Below are 16,789 nucleotides of genomic sequence, written 5' to 3'. Positions count from 1 at the left end.
AGTTTTCAAACTTATTTTATTTGGCTACCAGTTTGACCGTTTACTATGCTATCTTCAGGCCCCTGACCGACATGAAGGAAGATACCGCCTCGGTTCTGATCAAAACAGCGTCGACGGACATACAGAGAGACCTTCGGTTCATTGTCGTCGATCATCTTCCATATGCTGCCGACTTGGTCCCAACCGATTTTCGTCTGTTTCCAAATGTTACAGAATACCTCCGAGGACGTCACTTTGATAGTCATGAATCTGTAGAAGCAGAGGTGAGGTTGTGGTTCCTTCAACAGGGTCAGACATTCTACATTGATGATATCAACATACTTGTCTCTCTCTTTGGGAGAAATGATTCATCGCCAGGGTGACTATGTTGAGAAACAAATACGTAGACATGAAGAGTGGAGCTGTAGAATGTTAATTACGTTTCTTTTATTTAAAAACCTTTCAGAGTTATCTCATAAAAAATGAGAGCCATTACGGTAGCACGGCGTAGTAGGTAAAGCACCTGCAATAGACATGCCGTTGTCCATATAGAATACGTACTGCTAAGAGAAACCAAGAACTACAAGAGTGCTTACAGGGATGCAAAAACGTGAAAGCTCCTGGAACGGTCAAATTACATAGATACATTTTAAATACTTACCGGAAGAAGCTAAGTAGAGGTTTTCAGATTTTTTAAATCATTGCTGGTAGCAAAGGAAAGTACCAAAGGAAGGCAATACTAATACCTGTTTTAACAGTTCCACTAAACTTCTCCTGAAAGTCGTAGTGATATGTAATGGGGGGAAAAAAAACTTATTGACAGCAAGAAAAAAAGACAGTGCCACTAAATAAAGCTCATCTCTTTTCTTAAAATTAAAAAAAATTGCACCCGTCAGTCGCGAAAGTGAACCTAGGTCAAAAAGACTTCATTTTCGCGACCGAGGGCTGCAATTGTTTTAATTTTACCTTGCAACGGTCGCTGAGAACGCAGCCGTGTTCACAGCTTTAGTCTTTTCTTAAAACTAACATGGTGATAGAATGTGAGTTAGAATTGGACACAGGCCTCTAGGGCTTAGACGTGAATCACCCAAACAACAGTCAAACCTATACTTAACATCAGATCCCCTCCAAAATAATGTTTTCAAACATTTTCTCCAGGCGTAAACCAATATCCGCAGGGGAGAAATTTGAGCAAGTGCCACAAATCCTTTCAAAACAGCATTAAATGGAAAATTGGGGAACGCAGCACAATTTGAAAAATCGAGCAGAAGGCCAGCGCCAAGCTGCTTCTAACACAACCAACAGCAGGCACTGGAGAGAAGTCTGTGGAGAACATAGGGAAGCGGAAGCGGGCTCTTTCCTCGACCGAAGAGCTCGAAGAAGGCGTCGACTCGGTGTCCAGGGAGTTGCTGTATTATGGCTCCACATTTGTTGAGCACGCGCTGAGTGACGGCCAAAGTTAGCAGCCACAGTCCACTTTCCTCCACTTGGCAAACCGAGGCCAAAAACACAACCTACTGGAAGCCTTGAAAAGCAACAGATACCTAGCCCATAGTCCTTATTTAGTATTAAATGACAAAAATATTGTTCAAAACTTCCCCTCTTGTAATATTCATTTGATCCTCAGTTTTCAAATGCTTCTCACACTGTCTATTTTCCTATTCCTCCATTTTCCTGCATTTATTCATTTTTTGTGTCTGCCTATTTACTCCACATATTCTGTTGTTACAAGTCAGTCCTATCTTTTTGTTTATGTGTCATTTTCGATGCGCAATACCTCTTTAAGTGGTCCTTTAGTACTACTGCCAAGTACTACTTCTATTTTACTGGGATTATTAATTCATTTTAATTTTTACACAGGCGCTGTTTTTCGAGTTTAGTGTTGTTTTCCTTAGTTTGCTCCCTTTATTCATTGTTCAGTTTTTTACCTTTTTAAACGAATTTCCAATACATTGCCAAAGCTGACATTTACTGAGTGTTCATACCTCAGTCTACATGAGTAATATCTTTTCCAATGTTGTTAACTAATATTATCACTTTTTTCGCGATGACAGTCACGTTAGCCTGCTGATGATGGCCTTGTAAGCGAAAAACCGGTTAACTAAATAAATTAATCCTGTAGAACATACAGAATATTGTGTTTTTCATTTGTAACGAACACAGAAAATAATGGAAATAACATGTAAAGAGAATGAGCATGAATGTGTTCCAAAATAACTGGTACAATACATCCGTAAGGGAACAAGAAACATTGGTAGATCCAAAAGAAGATGGATGCGTCACCCAAAAGAAGATGGATGCGTCAAGAAGTCTCAACGAACCACTTCGTCTAATGCTTGAAGAAGATTTTCATAACACTAGGTCTAACACAGTGTGACACAAAAGAAGCGGGATCTCCTGACAAGCGTAATAATAATACTGCAGATGTCAATGAGTCACCTGTGGGTCGCATGAGCCATCAGTGTTGGCTAAGTCTTACTGGAGAAACAGCGATCTATTATTTCAATAAATTCTGATTCTTGTAAAATCTTTATTACCCAATGTCACCCATTGACAATAGTGTCCTCTTACCTGAACTGAACTGAACATGATGGGAAACGATCGAAATTAGTTACCTATTTTCCTATATGTTATCTCGGCTCATAAATGTTTTACAAAAAAATTAACATTCATTGAAGGTATAGTTTTTCAGCATAAACTGTCCCTATGTTTCTCGTTATGCGAGAAAACCTGTACTCATCCCTAGTCTTAGAATACGGCTATATACATGCGCATGACTGGAGCAGCGTGCATATTATAATCTAAGTCACCTGGTCGATCGTTGACATGGCTTAGGACGCCTCTTTGATTTCCGTTGTGTATCCCACGGCCCAGCCTTGCCTCTGCTCTCGCCCCTCTGAATTCGAAACTAAAGCGCCTCTCGCAGCTTGTTGCACCTTATGCCCACAGACATGCATCATATAGTAACAGTGTGTTAATTACCGTCGATAGAGTGTCATCCCTTTTTGCATTACATACTGATAGGAAAATTTGCTCATAACCACCAAAGTAAGTTACGTGTCATGTTTAGATTCCCGTTGCGGTGTGTAAAGATCCCATGTAAGGGACGGATCTGATCTTCATTTATTCTGTCACCTTACACATCCATCTCAGTGCTTTTGGCGTAATATTTCCTGGACTACTTGCGTTCAATGATGTAATATTTCTGATTCAGTGATATATGTGAACATCGTCTGCAAAACGTGTCACGAATACAGTGAGTAGTGAAGAAATAATAAATCGAAACTTCACGCTTCATGTGGCAGTTTTACTGCATGAGTAGCGAAAACGTTGGTTGTCGGCGAGAAAAAATTTCGTAAAGGTTTGAAATGATGTGTGAAGTTCGTTGCAATTCTCTAAATGCTCTCACTGTCCAATACTGTTTAACTGAACTACTGGTCTTTCCACGTGGAAGGCTACACAGGTTTTTCACCCCTAGCCCACCCCTTTGACAGGTGGGTCGTTCTTAGCACCACTGACTCTCTCCAGACTAAGTGATACGTGCACCAAGTTTGTTTGAAAGCATTCCAGTAGTTTAGGAGATGTGGAACATACATACATATGTACATACATCCTTTTTTATAATTTGTGTAGATGTTGGTCACGTACTATGCATATTGCAATGTCGACCCCACTGCGGATGTGTGTTTAAGTGTAAGAGAGGCCTGAAATCCCAAATATTTCCGGATGAAATAAATGCATAAATATATATTTCGAGTCTTCTCAGGGTTATGTTTCGCGCTCTCAGTAATACTGCAGTGAATACTAAGAGCGCAAGCTACGATATCTTTACTGACCCAGCCTGTTGTTAGGCATATGGTGGAATATATGTAGTAAACAGGGCGAGTGCAGGAACGCTCAGGTGCAGAGTAGCTGAAAATACTGCTTGGCAGGGATGAAAATCGCGTATCAAGTGACATGGAAGTCTTCTGAACGTGGTACCCCGCCAGAATGTCAGAAACTGTACTCGAAAAACCAAGGTTTCGGCCACGGGTACTGTAGTCTTGCGACTCTAACTGGTTTCTCCAGTACAGATTTTTACATCATGACGCGATACCATGTGATACGGAATAAATAGGGTCTCCAGAGCTTTTGAAGACTCAATATCAAATAAGGTAGAAGGGATAGATAACATTCCATTACAATTTCTAAAATCCTTGGGGGAACTGGCAACAAAACTATTCATGTTGATGTTTAGGATGTATGAGACTAGCGATATACCATCTGATTTCCGAGAAAACATCATCCACACCATTCCGAAGATAGCAAGAGGTGAGAAGCGCGAAAATTATAGCACAATCAGGTTCACACTCATGCATCCAAGTCACTGACAAGGATAGTATACAGAAGAATGGAAGAGAAAACTGAGGATGTGCTAGACGACAATCAGCTTGGCCTTAGGAAAGCTAAAGGCACCAGAGTGGCAGTTCCAACGTTCTGGTTGATAATGAAAGCAAGACTAAAGAAAAATCAAGACACGTTAATAGGATTTGTCGAGCTGGAGAAAGCGTACGACACTGTCAAATGGTGCAATATTTTTGAAATTCTGAGGAAAATAGCGGTAAGCTGCAGGGAGAAACGGATAATATACAACATGTACAAGACCCAATACGGAATAATAATACCAAGATCGAAATGCTCGGACTAAAAATGTTGTAAGACAAGGATGTAGCCTTTCGCCCCTACTGTTCAATCTGAACATCGAGGAAGCAATGATGGAAATAAAGGTTCAGCAGTTGCATTAAAATTCAAGGCGAAATGATTCGCTGATGACATTGCTATCCTGAGTGAAAGTGAGGAAGAATTGCATGATCTGCTGAATGGAATGAACAGTCTAATGAGTATAGAATATAGATTGAAAGTAAATCGAAGAAAGACTTAAGTAATGAGTAGTAGCGGAAATGAGAACAGCAAGATGCTTAAGTTAAGGTTTGATGGTCACCAAGTAGACGAAGTTAAGGAATTCTGCTGCATAGGCTGCAGAATAACCAATGACAGACGGGGCAAGCAGGACGTCAAAAGCAGACTAGCGCCGGCCAAAACGGCATTTCTGGTCGAGAGAAGTCTACTGGTGTCCAACATTGGCTTTAATTTGAGGAGGAAATTTCAGAGAATGTACATTTGGAGCACAGCATTGTATGGACTGTGGGAAAACCAGAACAGAAGAGAATCGAAACATTTGAGATGTGGTGCTACAGACGAATGTTGAAAATTAGGTGGACTGATAAGGTAAGGAATCAGGAGGTTCTTCGGAGACTTGGTGAGGAAAGGAATATATGGAAAACTCTGACAAGATGGGACAAGATGGTAGGGTATCTGTTAAGACATCGCGAAATAACTTCCATGGTACAAGACGGAGGTGTAGACGATAAGAACTATACAGGAAGACAGACATTGAGATACATCGAGCAAATATTTAAGAATACAGGTTGAAAATGCTGCTCTGAGGTAAAGCGGTTGGCACAAGAGAGGCATTTGTGGCCTACTCTGCATCTGCATACACACTCTGTGGAGCACTCTACACTGTGTGGTGAGGGCCACCCCACCCCGCACCGCCGTGCGGGCCACCCCGCCCCCGCACCGCCGTGCGGGCCACCCCGCCCCCCACCTCCGTGCCGGCCACCCCGCCCCCCACCACCGTGCCGGCCACCCCGCCCCCCACCACCGTGCAGGCCACCCCGCCCCGCACCACCGTGCAGGCCACCCCGCCCCGCACCACCGTGCAGGCCACCCCACCCCGCACCACCGTGCAGGCCACCCCACCCCGCACCACCGTGCAGGCCACCCCACCCCGCACCACCGTGCAGGCCACCCCACCCCGCACCACCGTGCAGGCCACCCCACCCCGCACCACCGTGCAGGCCACCCCACCCCGCACCACCGTGCAGGCCACCCCACCCCGCACCACCGTGCAGGCCACCCCACCCCGCACCACCGTGCAGGCCACCCCACCCCGCACCACCGTGCAGGCCACCCCACCCCGCACCACCGTGCAGGCCACCCCACCCCGCACCACCGTGCAGGCCACCCCACCCCGCACCACCGTGCAGGCCACCCCACCCCGCACCACCGTGCAGGCCACCCCACCCCGCACCACCGTGCAGGCCACCCCACCCCGCACCACCGTGCAGGCCACCCCACCCCGCACCACCGTGCAGGCCACCCCACCCCGCACCACCGTGCAGGCCACCCCACCCCGCACCACCGTGCAGGCCACCCCACCCCGCACCACCGTGCAGGCCACCCCACCCCGCACCACCGTGCAGGCCACCCCACCCCGCACCACCGTGCAGGCCACCCCACCCCGCACCACCGTGCAGGCCACCCCACCCCGCACCACCGTGCAGGCCACCCCACCCCGCACCACCGTGCAGGCCACCCCACCCCGCACCACCGTGCAGGCCACCCCACCCCGCACCACCGTGCAGGCCACCCCACCCCGCACCACCGTGCAGGCCACCCCACCCCGCACCACCGTGCAGGCCACCCCACCCCGCACCACCGTGCAGGCCACCCCACCCCGCACCACCGTGCAGGCCACCCCACCCCGCACCACCGTGCAGGCCACCCCACCCCGCACCACCGTGCAGGCCACCCCACCCCGCACCACCGTGCAGGCCACCCCACCCCGCACCACCGTGCAGGCCACCCCACCCCGCACCACCGTGCAGGCCACCCCACCCCGCACCACCGTGCAGGCCACCCCACCCCGCACCACCGTGCAGGCCACCCCACCCCGCACCACCGTGCAGGCCACCCCACCCCGCACCACCGTGCAGGCCACCCCACCCCGCACCACCGTGCAGGCCACCCCACCCCGCACCACCGTGCAGGCCACCCCACCCCGCACCACCGTGCAGGCCACCCCACCCCGCACCACCGTGCAGGCCACCCCACCCCGCACCACCGTGCAGGCCACCCCACCCCGCACCACCGTGCAGGCCACCCCACCCCGCACCACCGTGCAGGCCACCCCACCCCGCACCACCGTGCAGGCCACCCCACCCCGCACCACCGTGCAGGCCACCCCACCCCGCACCACCGTGCAGGCCACCCCACCCCGCACCACCGTGCAGGCCACCCCACCCCGCACCACCGTGCAGGCCACCCCACCCCGCACCACCGTGCAGGCCACCCCACCCCGCACCACCGTGCAGGCCACCCCCAATCACTGTGTACACAGTCTCGGACGGTGGAGTATGGCACAGATAGGACCCCTACAGTCTCTCCGGAGGCCATAGGAAGAATGGAAGCGGAAGAGTCGCAAACTGACGAGGCCCGATGGCTTAATGTGAATCGTTCTGTTGTTTCTCGGATGAGGTGACAGTTTATAGAGACCGAAACTGTATCCTGGAGACCAAGGCAGGGCCGACCACGTGTGACATCAGAAAGAATGGGCCGTTATTTGGCTGTTAGGGCACGACGGTACCGCCTCAGTACTGCACGGCAACTGGCACCTGACCTCGCAGCACCCCGTGACCTCGTTGTACCGAGGCAAACGGCGTGCGGAAGAGTGACCAGTGCTGTTGGTTTCTATATGTTTACCTCACAGAAGTGGAGCCGCCGACGTGGCGGCCGGACGGTCGAGGAGTGGGCCAGTGTTCTTTTCACCGAATTCCGATTTGATCTGGAGAGTGATTCTCCACGGATCCGCATTTGGAGGACACGTGGAACACTATTTCGGAACCCAAACATTGTGAAGAGCGACCGACATCGGTGTGGGTAGGTACTAAGTTGCCAACATGAACACCCCTCCGTGAAACTGTACTGGTGAATCAGCAAGGTTTGACTGCTGTCACGTACCGTGAGGAGACCTTGGGATCTCGCGCGCGGCTGTTGCGAAGTGCTGTGGACCCAGACGTCGTATTGATGGACGATAGTGTTCGACCTCAAAGAGCATGGGTGGTCGATGTTTCTCTGGGAGCGAAAGATATTGCACGCATGGCGGGGCCAGCTCGCTCTTCGGATTTGAATCCCATAGAGCATGTCTGAGATGGACAGCGGAGACGGTTTCCATCACTTCAGCGTCCACCAACTACTTCCCAACTACTTCCCAAGACTTTCGAGCAGCTCTGCGGCATAAATGGGCGTTATTACGTCAACATCAGAATGATGACATCATTCCAAGCGTCTACCGTCGTTGTCAGGCCTGTTTTGTACCAAAGGTAGTCACACCCCATACTGAGCACATTAACCAGTTGTCAGAATGTGTGCAGAAATCCGTTAAGTTGGGAAAAAAAAACGAAGACATCTGTCTACTGTTATGTGTACTGATTACGTTCTGTATTCTTCACGTTGTTTCTTCTTTACTGCCGCGTGAGATTAGCCGAGCGGTCTAGGGCACTGCAGTCGTGGACTGTGTGGCTAGTCCCGGCGGAGTTCCAACTCAAAAAATGGTTCAAATGGCTCTGTGCGCTATGGGACTTAACATCTGAGGTCATCAGTCCCCTAGAACTTAGAACTAATTAAACCTAACTAACCTAAGGACATCACACACATCCGTGCCCGAGGCAGGATTCGAACCTGCGACCGTAGCGGTCGCGCGGTTCCAGACTGAAGCGCTTAGAACAGCTCGGCCACACCGGCCGGATATGCAGTAGAAATTTAACTGCAGTAACGGGTGAATTTAGCCAAAGACGTATAGTCTGAGGAGTCAGTCGTAGATTTCGCACTGGCGATGGCCGTTTTATGCATGAACGTCAGCAGATGACTGGAATCATGTCGTACCTTCTAATAGCGAAGGCAGTATGTATTCTCTCACAAAATGGTGTCTAAATTCCGTAACTTCACATTACCGTGGCAGCTACTAGTTTTGACGTCCTCTAACCTTATTCCAGCAGCATTGCTTCACTTGATTCGAGTACACTCAATTACACATGTTTTACTTTTGACAATATTCCTCCTGTAATCTTTCTTCAAGACCGTTAATCGCTCTGTTAAGATCTTCGCCGTCTCTGACAGAATTTCATCATCGCCTAACCTCAAAGCTTTTCATTTTCTTTCTCCGTGAACTTTAGTTCCTTTCCCATATCTCCACCTGATTTCCTTTACAGCTTGCTCCGTAGCCGATGTTACCGGTGCATGCCTGTGCAGTGCCGCTACACTCGGAATTAAGCGGGTTCGAACCCTAGCGGTGGATGAAAATTTTCACTGGCAGTATTTAGCTGGCGAATGGCGGGCACGTGGTGGTGAGAAGTTCTCGATCACCAGACCTGGGCCAACTTCCTGAGTGAAATTCCAAACCTCTCGGCAGCCTCTCATCAAGTGAGAGCGACTGGCTCTGCTGATGACGATCCGCCCCTTCGGATGGGGACGTTAAGCTCGGTGGCCGCCTCGGCGCTGTTCCGGAGGAGCGGGTGTGACCCCCTCCCTGTCACCCATACATAACAACGCAGACCCAAGCCTTCACTGTACACAAAGTGTTTTAAATACGAGGACCGCTGAATAACTAATGCAAGACATTTTGTTTGTGAAAGCAGCTTGTTTTTACTCAGGATTACAATACTCCGTATTATTATTCACTCTTTCGGCTACAAAAACCTGCTTTGCAACTTAACCTCCGTTCGAAGCGACAGCGTCACGTGACCTGTCTGGGGGCCCTGTATGATCGCATCTTACCACTCTATTTAATTATTTATTTATTATTGATTTATTTAACCTGGCAAGATTAGGGCCATCAGGCCCTCTCTTACATCTAACCAGGCATTCTACTTATTTTACATTCATATGTTTTAGTATGCATGTTAAACTACATCTAGTACAAAAAGTGAAATAAACAATTACAAAGGCACACTTGGAAAATGCATAGATATAGAGTTTATATTCGTAGATGATAAGTACTGTTATAGTTAGACATTATGGAAGAGACAGATTTTAGATAGGAGTGCTAGCAGCAGGGAGTATAAGGGAGACTGATGGTGAAGGGAGGAGAAGCATAGAGACATGATGTAACATAATTAAGGAAATATAAAGGAAAAGAAGATTGCGTGGTTAATAGAGGTAGATGAAGAGGAAGAAGAGAAAGGAGCAAGATAGGAGACACTAGTTTTGCTATTTGACAGAGGAGAGGATTGGCCTTGTACATTAATTTTGTGAAAAACCTTATGAGGACGATAGTAGGAAATGCTTCAACTTCTTCTTAAAACCAGCAGGAGATTGAATTTTGCGCAAGGTAATGGGTAGTTTGTTCCAGAGGCAGACAGCGGCAACTGAGAAGGAGTTTGCAAAAGTTTTTGATTTGTGAGTGGGCACAGTTAGGATACCAAGTAAGAGTGACCTCGTTTTTCGATTATGATGGCATGAAAGGTGTTTAATCTCTGATGCAAGATACTGGGGTGCTTGCGCGACGAGGAGTCGGTGAAGTAGACAGAGTGTGGTAGTCAAGCAATTTGTCCGGCCGCAGCCACCCTAGCTGGGAGTATGAAGCACTAACATGGTCATATCGGCGTATGTAGCATTCATAGTTAGTTCTAGCCGTCGGTTGTTTTCACTACTCGTGCCTTGTTGAATTATATCACAATAGTGGATGTTCGGTAGAACGAGTTCTTGCACGAGCTGGCGTTTTAAGTCCTGTGGAAATACGTTCCGTGCGGTTAAAGGCGCTGCAGTCTGGAACCGCAAGACCGCTACGGTCGCAGGTTCGAATCCTGCCTCGGGCATGGATGTTTGTGATGTCCTTAGGTTATTTGGGTTTAACTAGTTCTAAGTTCTAGGGGACTAATGACCTCAGCAGTTGAGTCCCATAGTGCTCAGAGTCATTTCATTTGAAATACGTTCCGAACCTTTTTGAGAGCATCGAGACAAGCGGACGTCTTCCAGCACACTGCGACTGTATTCTCCGCCCAGTTGGGATGCTCATCCAAAGTTACACCCAAGTTCTTAACTGTTTTCTGATATGGCATTGGAATACCGTCGAGCAGAATAGGAGGCAGTCGTTCGCGGAAATCTGAACTTATTAATCTCTGATGCGCTATTAAGATTACTTGCGTCTTTTACATTTAGTTTAAGCCCCAGGTTTTTCGCCCATGTCACTACTAAGGTTCAAAAGGCTCTGAGCACTATGCGACTTAACTTCTGAGGTCATCAGTCGCCTAGAACTTAGAACTACTTAAACCTAACTAACCTAAGGACATCATACACATCCATGCCCGAGGCAGGATTCGAACCTGCGACCGGAGCAGTCGTTCGGCTCCAGACTGTAGCGCCCAGAACCGCACGGCCACTGCGTCCGGCCGCTACTAAGGACAGATCATCATTCATCTGAGCGATTGCAGTGTGTATATCTTCAGGTCTGACGCTTAGGTAGAGCTGGAGGTCGTCCGCATAGGAATGATATTTACAAGAGGACAGAACCGACGAAATATCGTTGACATATAAAGAAAACGAAAGTGGTCTTAAGACTGATCCTTGTGGCACTCCCGAGGAGACATGTTTCCAGGAAGATTTTTCATTTACGCAGACAACACAATGCTGTCTGTATTTTAAGTAGCTTTCAAACCATCTCATTGCACTATCTGAGAAATTAAGCTGATGCAATTTTCTGAGTAATATGCCAAAGTTAACAGTATCAAAAGCTTTGCTGAAATCTAGTAGCGTCAATATTGTTGCTTTTCGACTGTGGATGGCATACTTCAGGTCATCAGTTACATTAATTAGAGCAGTGTTTGTGCTATGATGTTTAGGGAAACCGGATTGAAATTTGTTATATAGGCTGAATTCATGCAGGTGTCCAGTAATTTGATCATGAACGATATATTCAAGTGCTTTGGAAACAACAGGCAGTATACTAATTGGTCGGTAATCACTAGGCAGTAGCGGGTTTTCGATCTGGTGTGCTCATTTAGTTTGAAAAGGTCAGTACTTTTAGGCTGAAGGTCCTTTCAAAATTTATTTCTTTTCACTAAAAAAGGAGATATCTACTTGTTGCAGTGGTCTAGATGACGAGTTACCTGCTGATGATTTCCCAAATAAAACACGTGCTATAATAAACATATTTATTTGCAAAGAAATGTATAGTAATGTTGAACGAGGCAAGAAATGTTTTTATAATACACTCCTGGAAACTGAAATAAGAACACCGTGAATTCATTGTCCCAGGAAGGGGAAACTTTATTGACACATTCCTGGGGTCAGATACATCACATGATCACACTGACAGAACCACAGGCACATAGACACAGGCAACAGAGCATGCACAATGTCGGCACTAGTACAGTGTATATCCACCTTTCGCAGCAATGCAGGCTGCTATTCTCCCATGGAGACGATCGTAGAGACGCTGGATGTAGTCCTGTGGAACGGCTTGCCATGCCATTTCCACCTGGCGCCTCAGTTGGACCAGCGTTCGTGCTGGACGTGCAGACCGCGTGAGACGACGCTTCATCCAGTCCCAAACATGCTCAATGGGGGACAGATCCGGAGATCTTGCTGGCCAGGGTAGTAGACTTACACCTTCTAGAGCACGTTGGGTGGCACGGGATACATGCGGACGTGCATTGTCCTGTTGGAACAGCAAGTTCCCTTGCCGGTCTAGGAATGGTAGAACGATGGGTTCGATGACGGTTTGGATGTACCGTGCACTATTCAGTGTCCCCTCGACGATCACCAGTGGTGTACGGCCAGTGTAGGAGATCGCTCCCCACACCATGATGCCGGGTGTTGGCCCTGTGTGCCTCGGTCGTATGCAGTCCTGATTGTGGCGCTCACCTGCACGGCGCCAAACACGCATACGACCATCATTGGCACCAAGGCAGAAGCGACTCTCATCGCTGAAGACGACACGTCTCCATTCGTCCCTCCATTCACGCCTGTCGCGACACCACTGAAGGCGGGCTGCACGATGTTGGGGCGTGAGCGGAAGACGGCCTAACGGTGTGCGGGACCGTAGCCCAGCTTCATGGAGACGGTTGCGAATGGTCCTCGCCGATACCCCAGGAGCAACAGTGTCCCTAATTTGCTGGGAAGTGGCGGTGCGGTCCCCTACGGCACTGCGTAGGATCCTACGGTCTTGGCGTGCATCCGTGCGTCGTTGCGGTCCGGTCCCAGGTCGACGGGCACGTGCACCTTCCGCCGACCACTGGCGACAACATCGATGTACTGTGGAGACCTCACGCCCCACGTGTTGAGCAATTCGGCGGTACGTCCACCCGGCCTCCCGCATGCCCACTATACGCCCTCGCTGAAAGTCCGTCAACTGCACATACAGTTCACGTCCACGCTGTCACGGCATGCTACCAGTGTTAAAGACTGCGATGGAGCTCCGTATGCCACGGCAAACTGGCTGACACTGATGGCGGCGGTGCACAAATGCTACGCAGCTAGCGCCATTCGACGGCCAACACCGCGGTTCCTGGTGTGTCCGCTGTGCCGTGCGTGTGATCATTGCTTGTACAGCCCTCTCGCAGTGTCCGGAGCAAGTATGGTGGGTCTGACACACCGGTGTCAATGTGTTCTTTTTTCCATTTCCAGGAGTGTACATTACAATGTCAGATCTCCAGAATATACACTGTTATTCATGCGCTTCTACATACCACAAAATTTGAAAAAACAGCTGACATGGTCAGAACTCATTCATAGCCTCTGCAGACGATGATTCACATCCTTCTGCATCTCCCTGATGTAGTAGGATGTAACATGGGCGATACTTCAATCGTATTGAGTAAAGCACTGACTTGCAGAGGGATATCAAATCACTCTACCTGTTGTTGGATGCCGGATGGATGTGTACAGAGATTTGAAGTTTGTACACGCAGATTTGTACGGGAAGTACATGAGTGTGATATCATGTTAAGAAGTTAGGAATTTCATGTCGTACTAGAGCGACAGTTGTGCGATTCTACAACTGGAAAACATTCAGGGTAATTCCTCACACCATCCACTTCTTCACTAGTGTTTTCGAATGTTAGTTTCTTCATCGCTGTATCCACACCACCTTAAGGAATCCAAATACATTAAAAACATGTTCTTACAAACTCGGATTCATTCTCTTTGGCAAGAAGGAGGTAAGAATGAAACACTTCTTTTTCAATCCACTAGTATTCGAGTCTTTCTAAAGATCTCGTCCGCCTCTTTAGCCGGGTGGTACGCGCACGCCTCCCATGCAAGCGGGTCCGGTTTCGATTCCCGGCCGTGTTGGAGATTTTCTCCGCTTAGGGACTGGGTGTTGTGTTGTCGTCGTCATTATTTCATCCTCGTCACCGGCGCGCAAGTCGCCTACTGTGGCGTCGACTGAAATAAAAACTTGCTCTTGAGGGCCGAACTTCCCCGGAAGGGGCTTCCCAGCCAACGATGTCACACCCTCATTTCCATTTTCTAAAGATCTCGTCTGTGTTACTTTGAATAAAGTTCCTTTATCTCTCTTAAGTCTCTATAATACCTTTCACAAATGCTCACCATGAATGTGTTACCTTTATATAACACTTCCTTCTGCAGCTGTGTCGACAAGGGCAGCGCGCAGTGGCCGAGCGGTTTGAGGCGCCTTGTTACGGTTTGCGCAGCCCCTACCGCCGGAGGTTCGAGTCCTCCCTCGGGCATGGGTATGTATGTTGTTCTTAGCGTAAGTTAGTTTAATTAGTGTGTAAATCTACTGACCGATGACCTCACTAGTTTGGTCCCACAAGAAGACACACGCATTTGAACATTTGTCTCGACAAGACTCTTTCATGCTCCTGGAGCATGCACTTCACTGGATGAAACGTAGGATTCTTTCCACTGCTGTGTTATGTTGGAAACCTTTTCCCCCATTGTTCTGGATATTCCAGTTTTTCCCTAGAGTTGCTTATTCTTCAAAGAATTTCTTACAAGTCTTCCCAATTATATCATTTAAAGGGCTCTCTCCATGGACTCCTGTTTAACTTTGTTAGCATCAGCTGGCTTTAAATGCTTAAAAATGAAACACCCGCCTACTTTTGAGGGTCTTCATCTGGTTCATCATACTCGTATGATGGTTGGTACTCGTAAATAGCAGGAGAGATATCAGATGACGAATCTGAATTAAGATTGTCATCACAGGCACGCAAAGCAGAAGGTAAAGTGGCTGCTTCTGGTCCAGGACATACAAAGGATCAATGCTACCTACAGAACGACAGCTACATGTTTTATAAAATTGCCTATTTTATAATTAAAATATTCCTCACTATTTAATTTAACAAGCATATCAAAAAACTAGAATGATTATTTTTAATGTTATTATTTAGTGTATACAGAAAACAGAAGAGAGACATAAAGGAATCCAACGTGTTTCAAAACCAAGGTACTTAAGAAGAATATTGTAATACATACCAGCATCGAACTCTAAATGCCGTAGAACAGTTCCACTCTTCTTCTCCCTCTGGAACTCATAGCCACCAAACTAACGCTACACGAGAATTTAGAAATCAAGCATACGCACCTGATTTTTTTCATTCTTTACGGCATAAACACATGATGAATGGAGGAAATAACGTCTTTGACAATGTAGAGAGTGTTATTGACGCAGGGACCACATAAAAAAATGGTTCAAATGGCTCTGAGCACTATGGGACTCAACTGCTGAGGTCATTAGTCCCCTAGAACTTAGAACTAGTTAAACCTAACTAACCTAAGGACATCACAAACATCCATGCCCGAGGCAGGATTCGAACCTGCGACCGTAGCGGTCTTGCGGTTCCAGACTGCAGCGCCTTTAACCGCACGGCCACTTCGGCCGGCGGACCACATAAATATCCCAATATTGTACACTACTGAAGTATTACAACTAGGTAACTGAAGGTATCTACTTCTAACATTATAGTCATCTCATCATTGAAAATTCATATTACGACAGATCCTCTTTATAACAGCGGAATACCTTCTGGCTTAATAAACATATTTGTCGAAATTAATTTGGGGTCTCAACAGTAAATTCTGAGAGATATTCAGTTGTCACAGAGAACAGACCACATCAACTAGGCAAGAGCCGTTTACATAACTGCAAGGCGCAAATAATCGAGTTACCTAGTACTTATTACAGCTGAGAACTCCGGCGTTCTCTGGGTATTCATTTATTTATTCCAGTCTTCGACTAATCCACCTGCTCCTCTCTCTGTCCATATCCTCGTTCTCCACTCTCTGTCCGTCTCCTCTTTCCCCCTCTCTCTATCCACCCCCACCTCCCCCATCTCTCTGCCCATTTCCTCTCCCTTTATACTCCACTCTTCCCTCCTCCCTCTAACCATCCTCTCTGTCCATCACCTCCAAACCTCCCTGCCTCTGTCAATCTCCGCAAACCCCTGCTCCGTCCACTTCCTTCACGCCTCACTCTCCAACTCTCTCCTCCTGCCCCTCTCACTGTCCATCTCTTCCACCCCCCTCTCTCTGTCAATCTACCGCTCCCCCTTCTATCTGCTCCTTCACATCCTGACCGCCTCCTCTCCCCCCTCTAATTCCATCTCCTCCTTCCCCTCTCTTTGCCAGTCTCCTTCTCCATCTCTCTCTGTTCATCCTCCGTCTCTCTGTCCATCCGTTGCTCTGCCCATTTAGTCGTTCTCCTCTATCTGTGTCCTCCTTCCCCTCTCTTTGCTAGTCTCCTTCTCCATCTCTCCCTGTTCACCCTCCGTCTCTCTGTCCATCCCTTGCTCTAGTCCTTCTCCTCTATCTGTTTGTGTCCTCCTCCCTCATCTGTCTGCCCATCTCTTCCTTCCCCCTTGTCTGTGTCCATCATCTTCTCTTTCTTTTCCCTAATCATCTCCTCCCCTCCCCTCTCTCTATTTCCCCCTCCCCTTATCTCAGTCCATGTCCTATCTGTGCCTACATC

At 48.0% G+C, this 16,789-nt stretch overlaps 1 protein-coding gene across 1 annotated transcript in view; it reads left to right on the top strand.

Annotated features, from left to right (window-relative positions):
• Positions 1-1,006: 1,006 nt before the first annotated feature.
• LOC124550810 (putative uncharacterized protein ENSP00000383309) overlaps positions 1,007-16,789 on the top strand; it is a 132,976-nt gene continuing 117,193 nt past the window's right edge. The window contains exons 1-2 of the mRNA XM_047125537.1: positions 1,007-1,019; positions 5,554-7,191. Coding sequence (XP_046981493.1) covers positions 1,007-1,019; positions 5,554-7,191 — 1,651 coding nt within the window. The remainder of the gene's footprint in view (positions 1,020-5,553; positions 7,192-16,789) is intronic.

The sequence above is a fragment of the Schistocerca americana genome, chromosome 9 (assembly GCF_021461395.2).
Source record: "Schistocerca americana isolate TAMUIC-IGC-003095 chromosome 9, iqSchAmer2.1, whole genome shotgun sequence".
Lineage (NCBI taxonomy): Eukaryota > Metazoa > Arthropoda > Insecta > Orthoptera > Acrididae > Schistocerca > Schistocerca americana.
The sequence above is the reverse complement of the archived record's forward strand: the minus strand, read 5'-3'. Positions and strand labels throughout refer to the sequence as shown.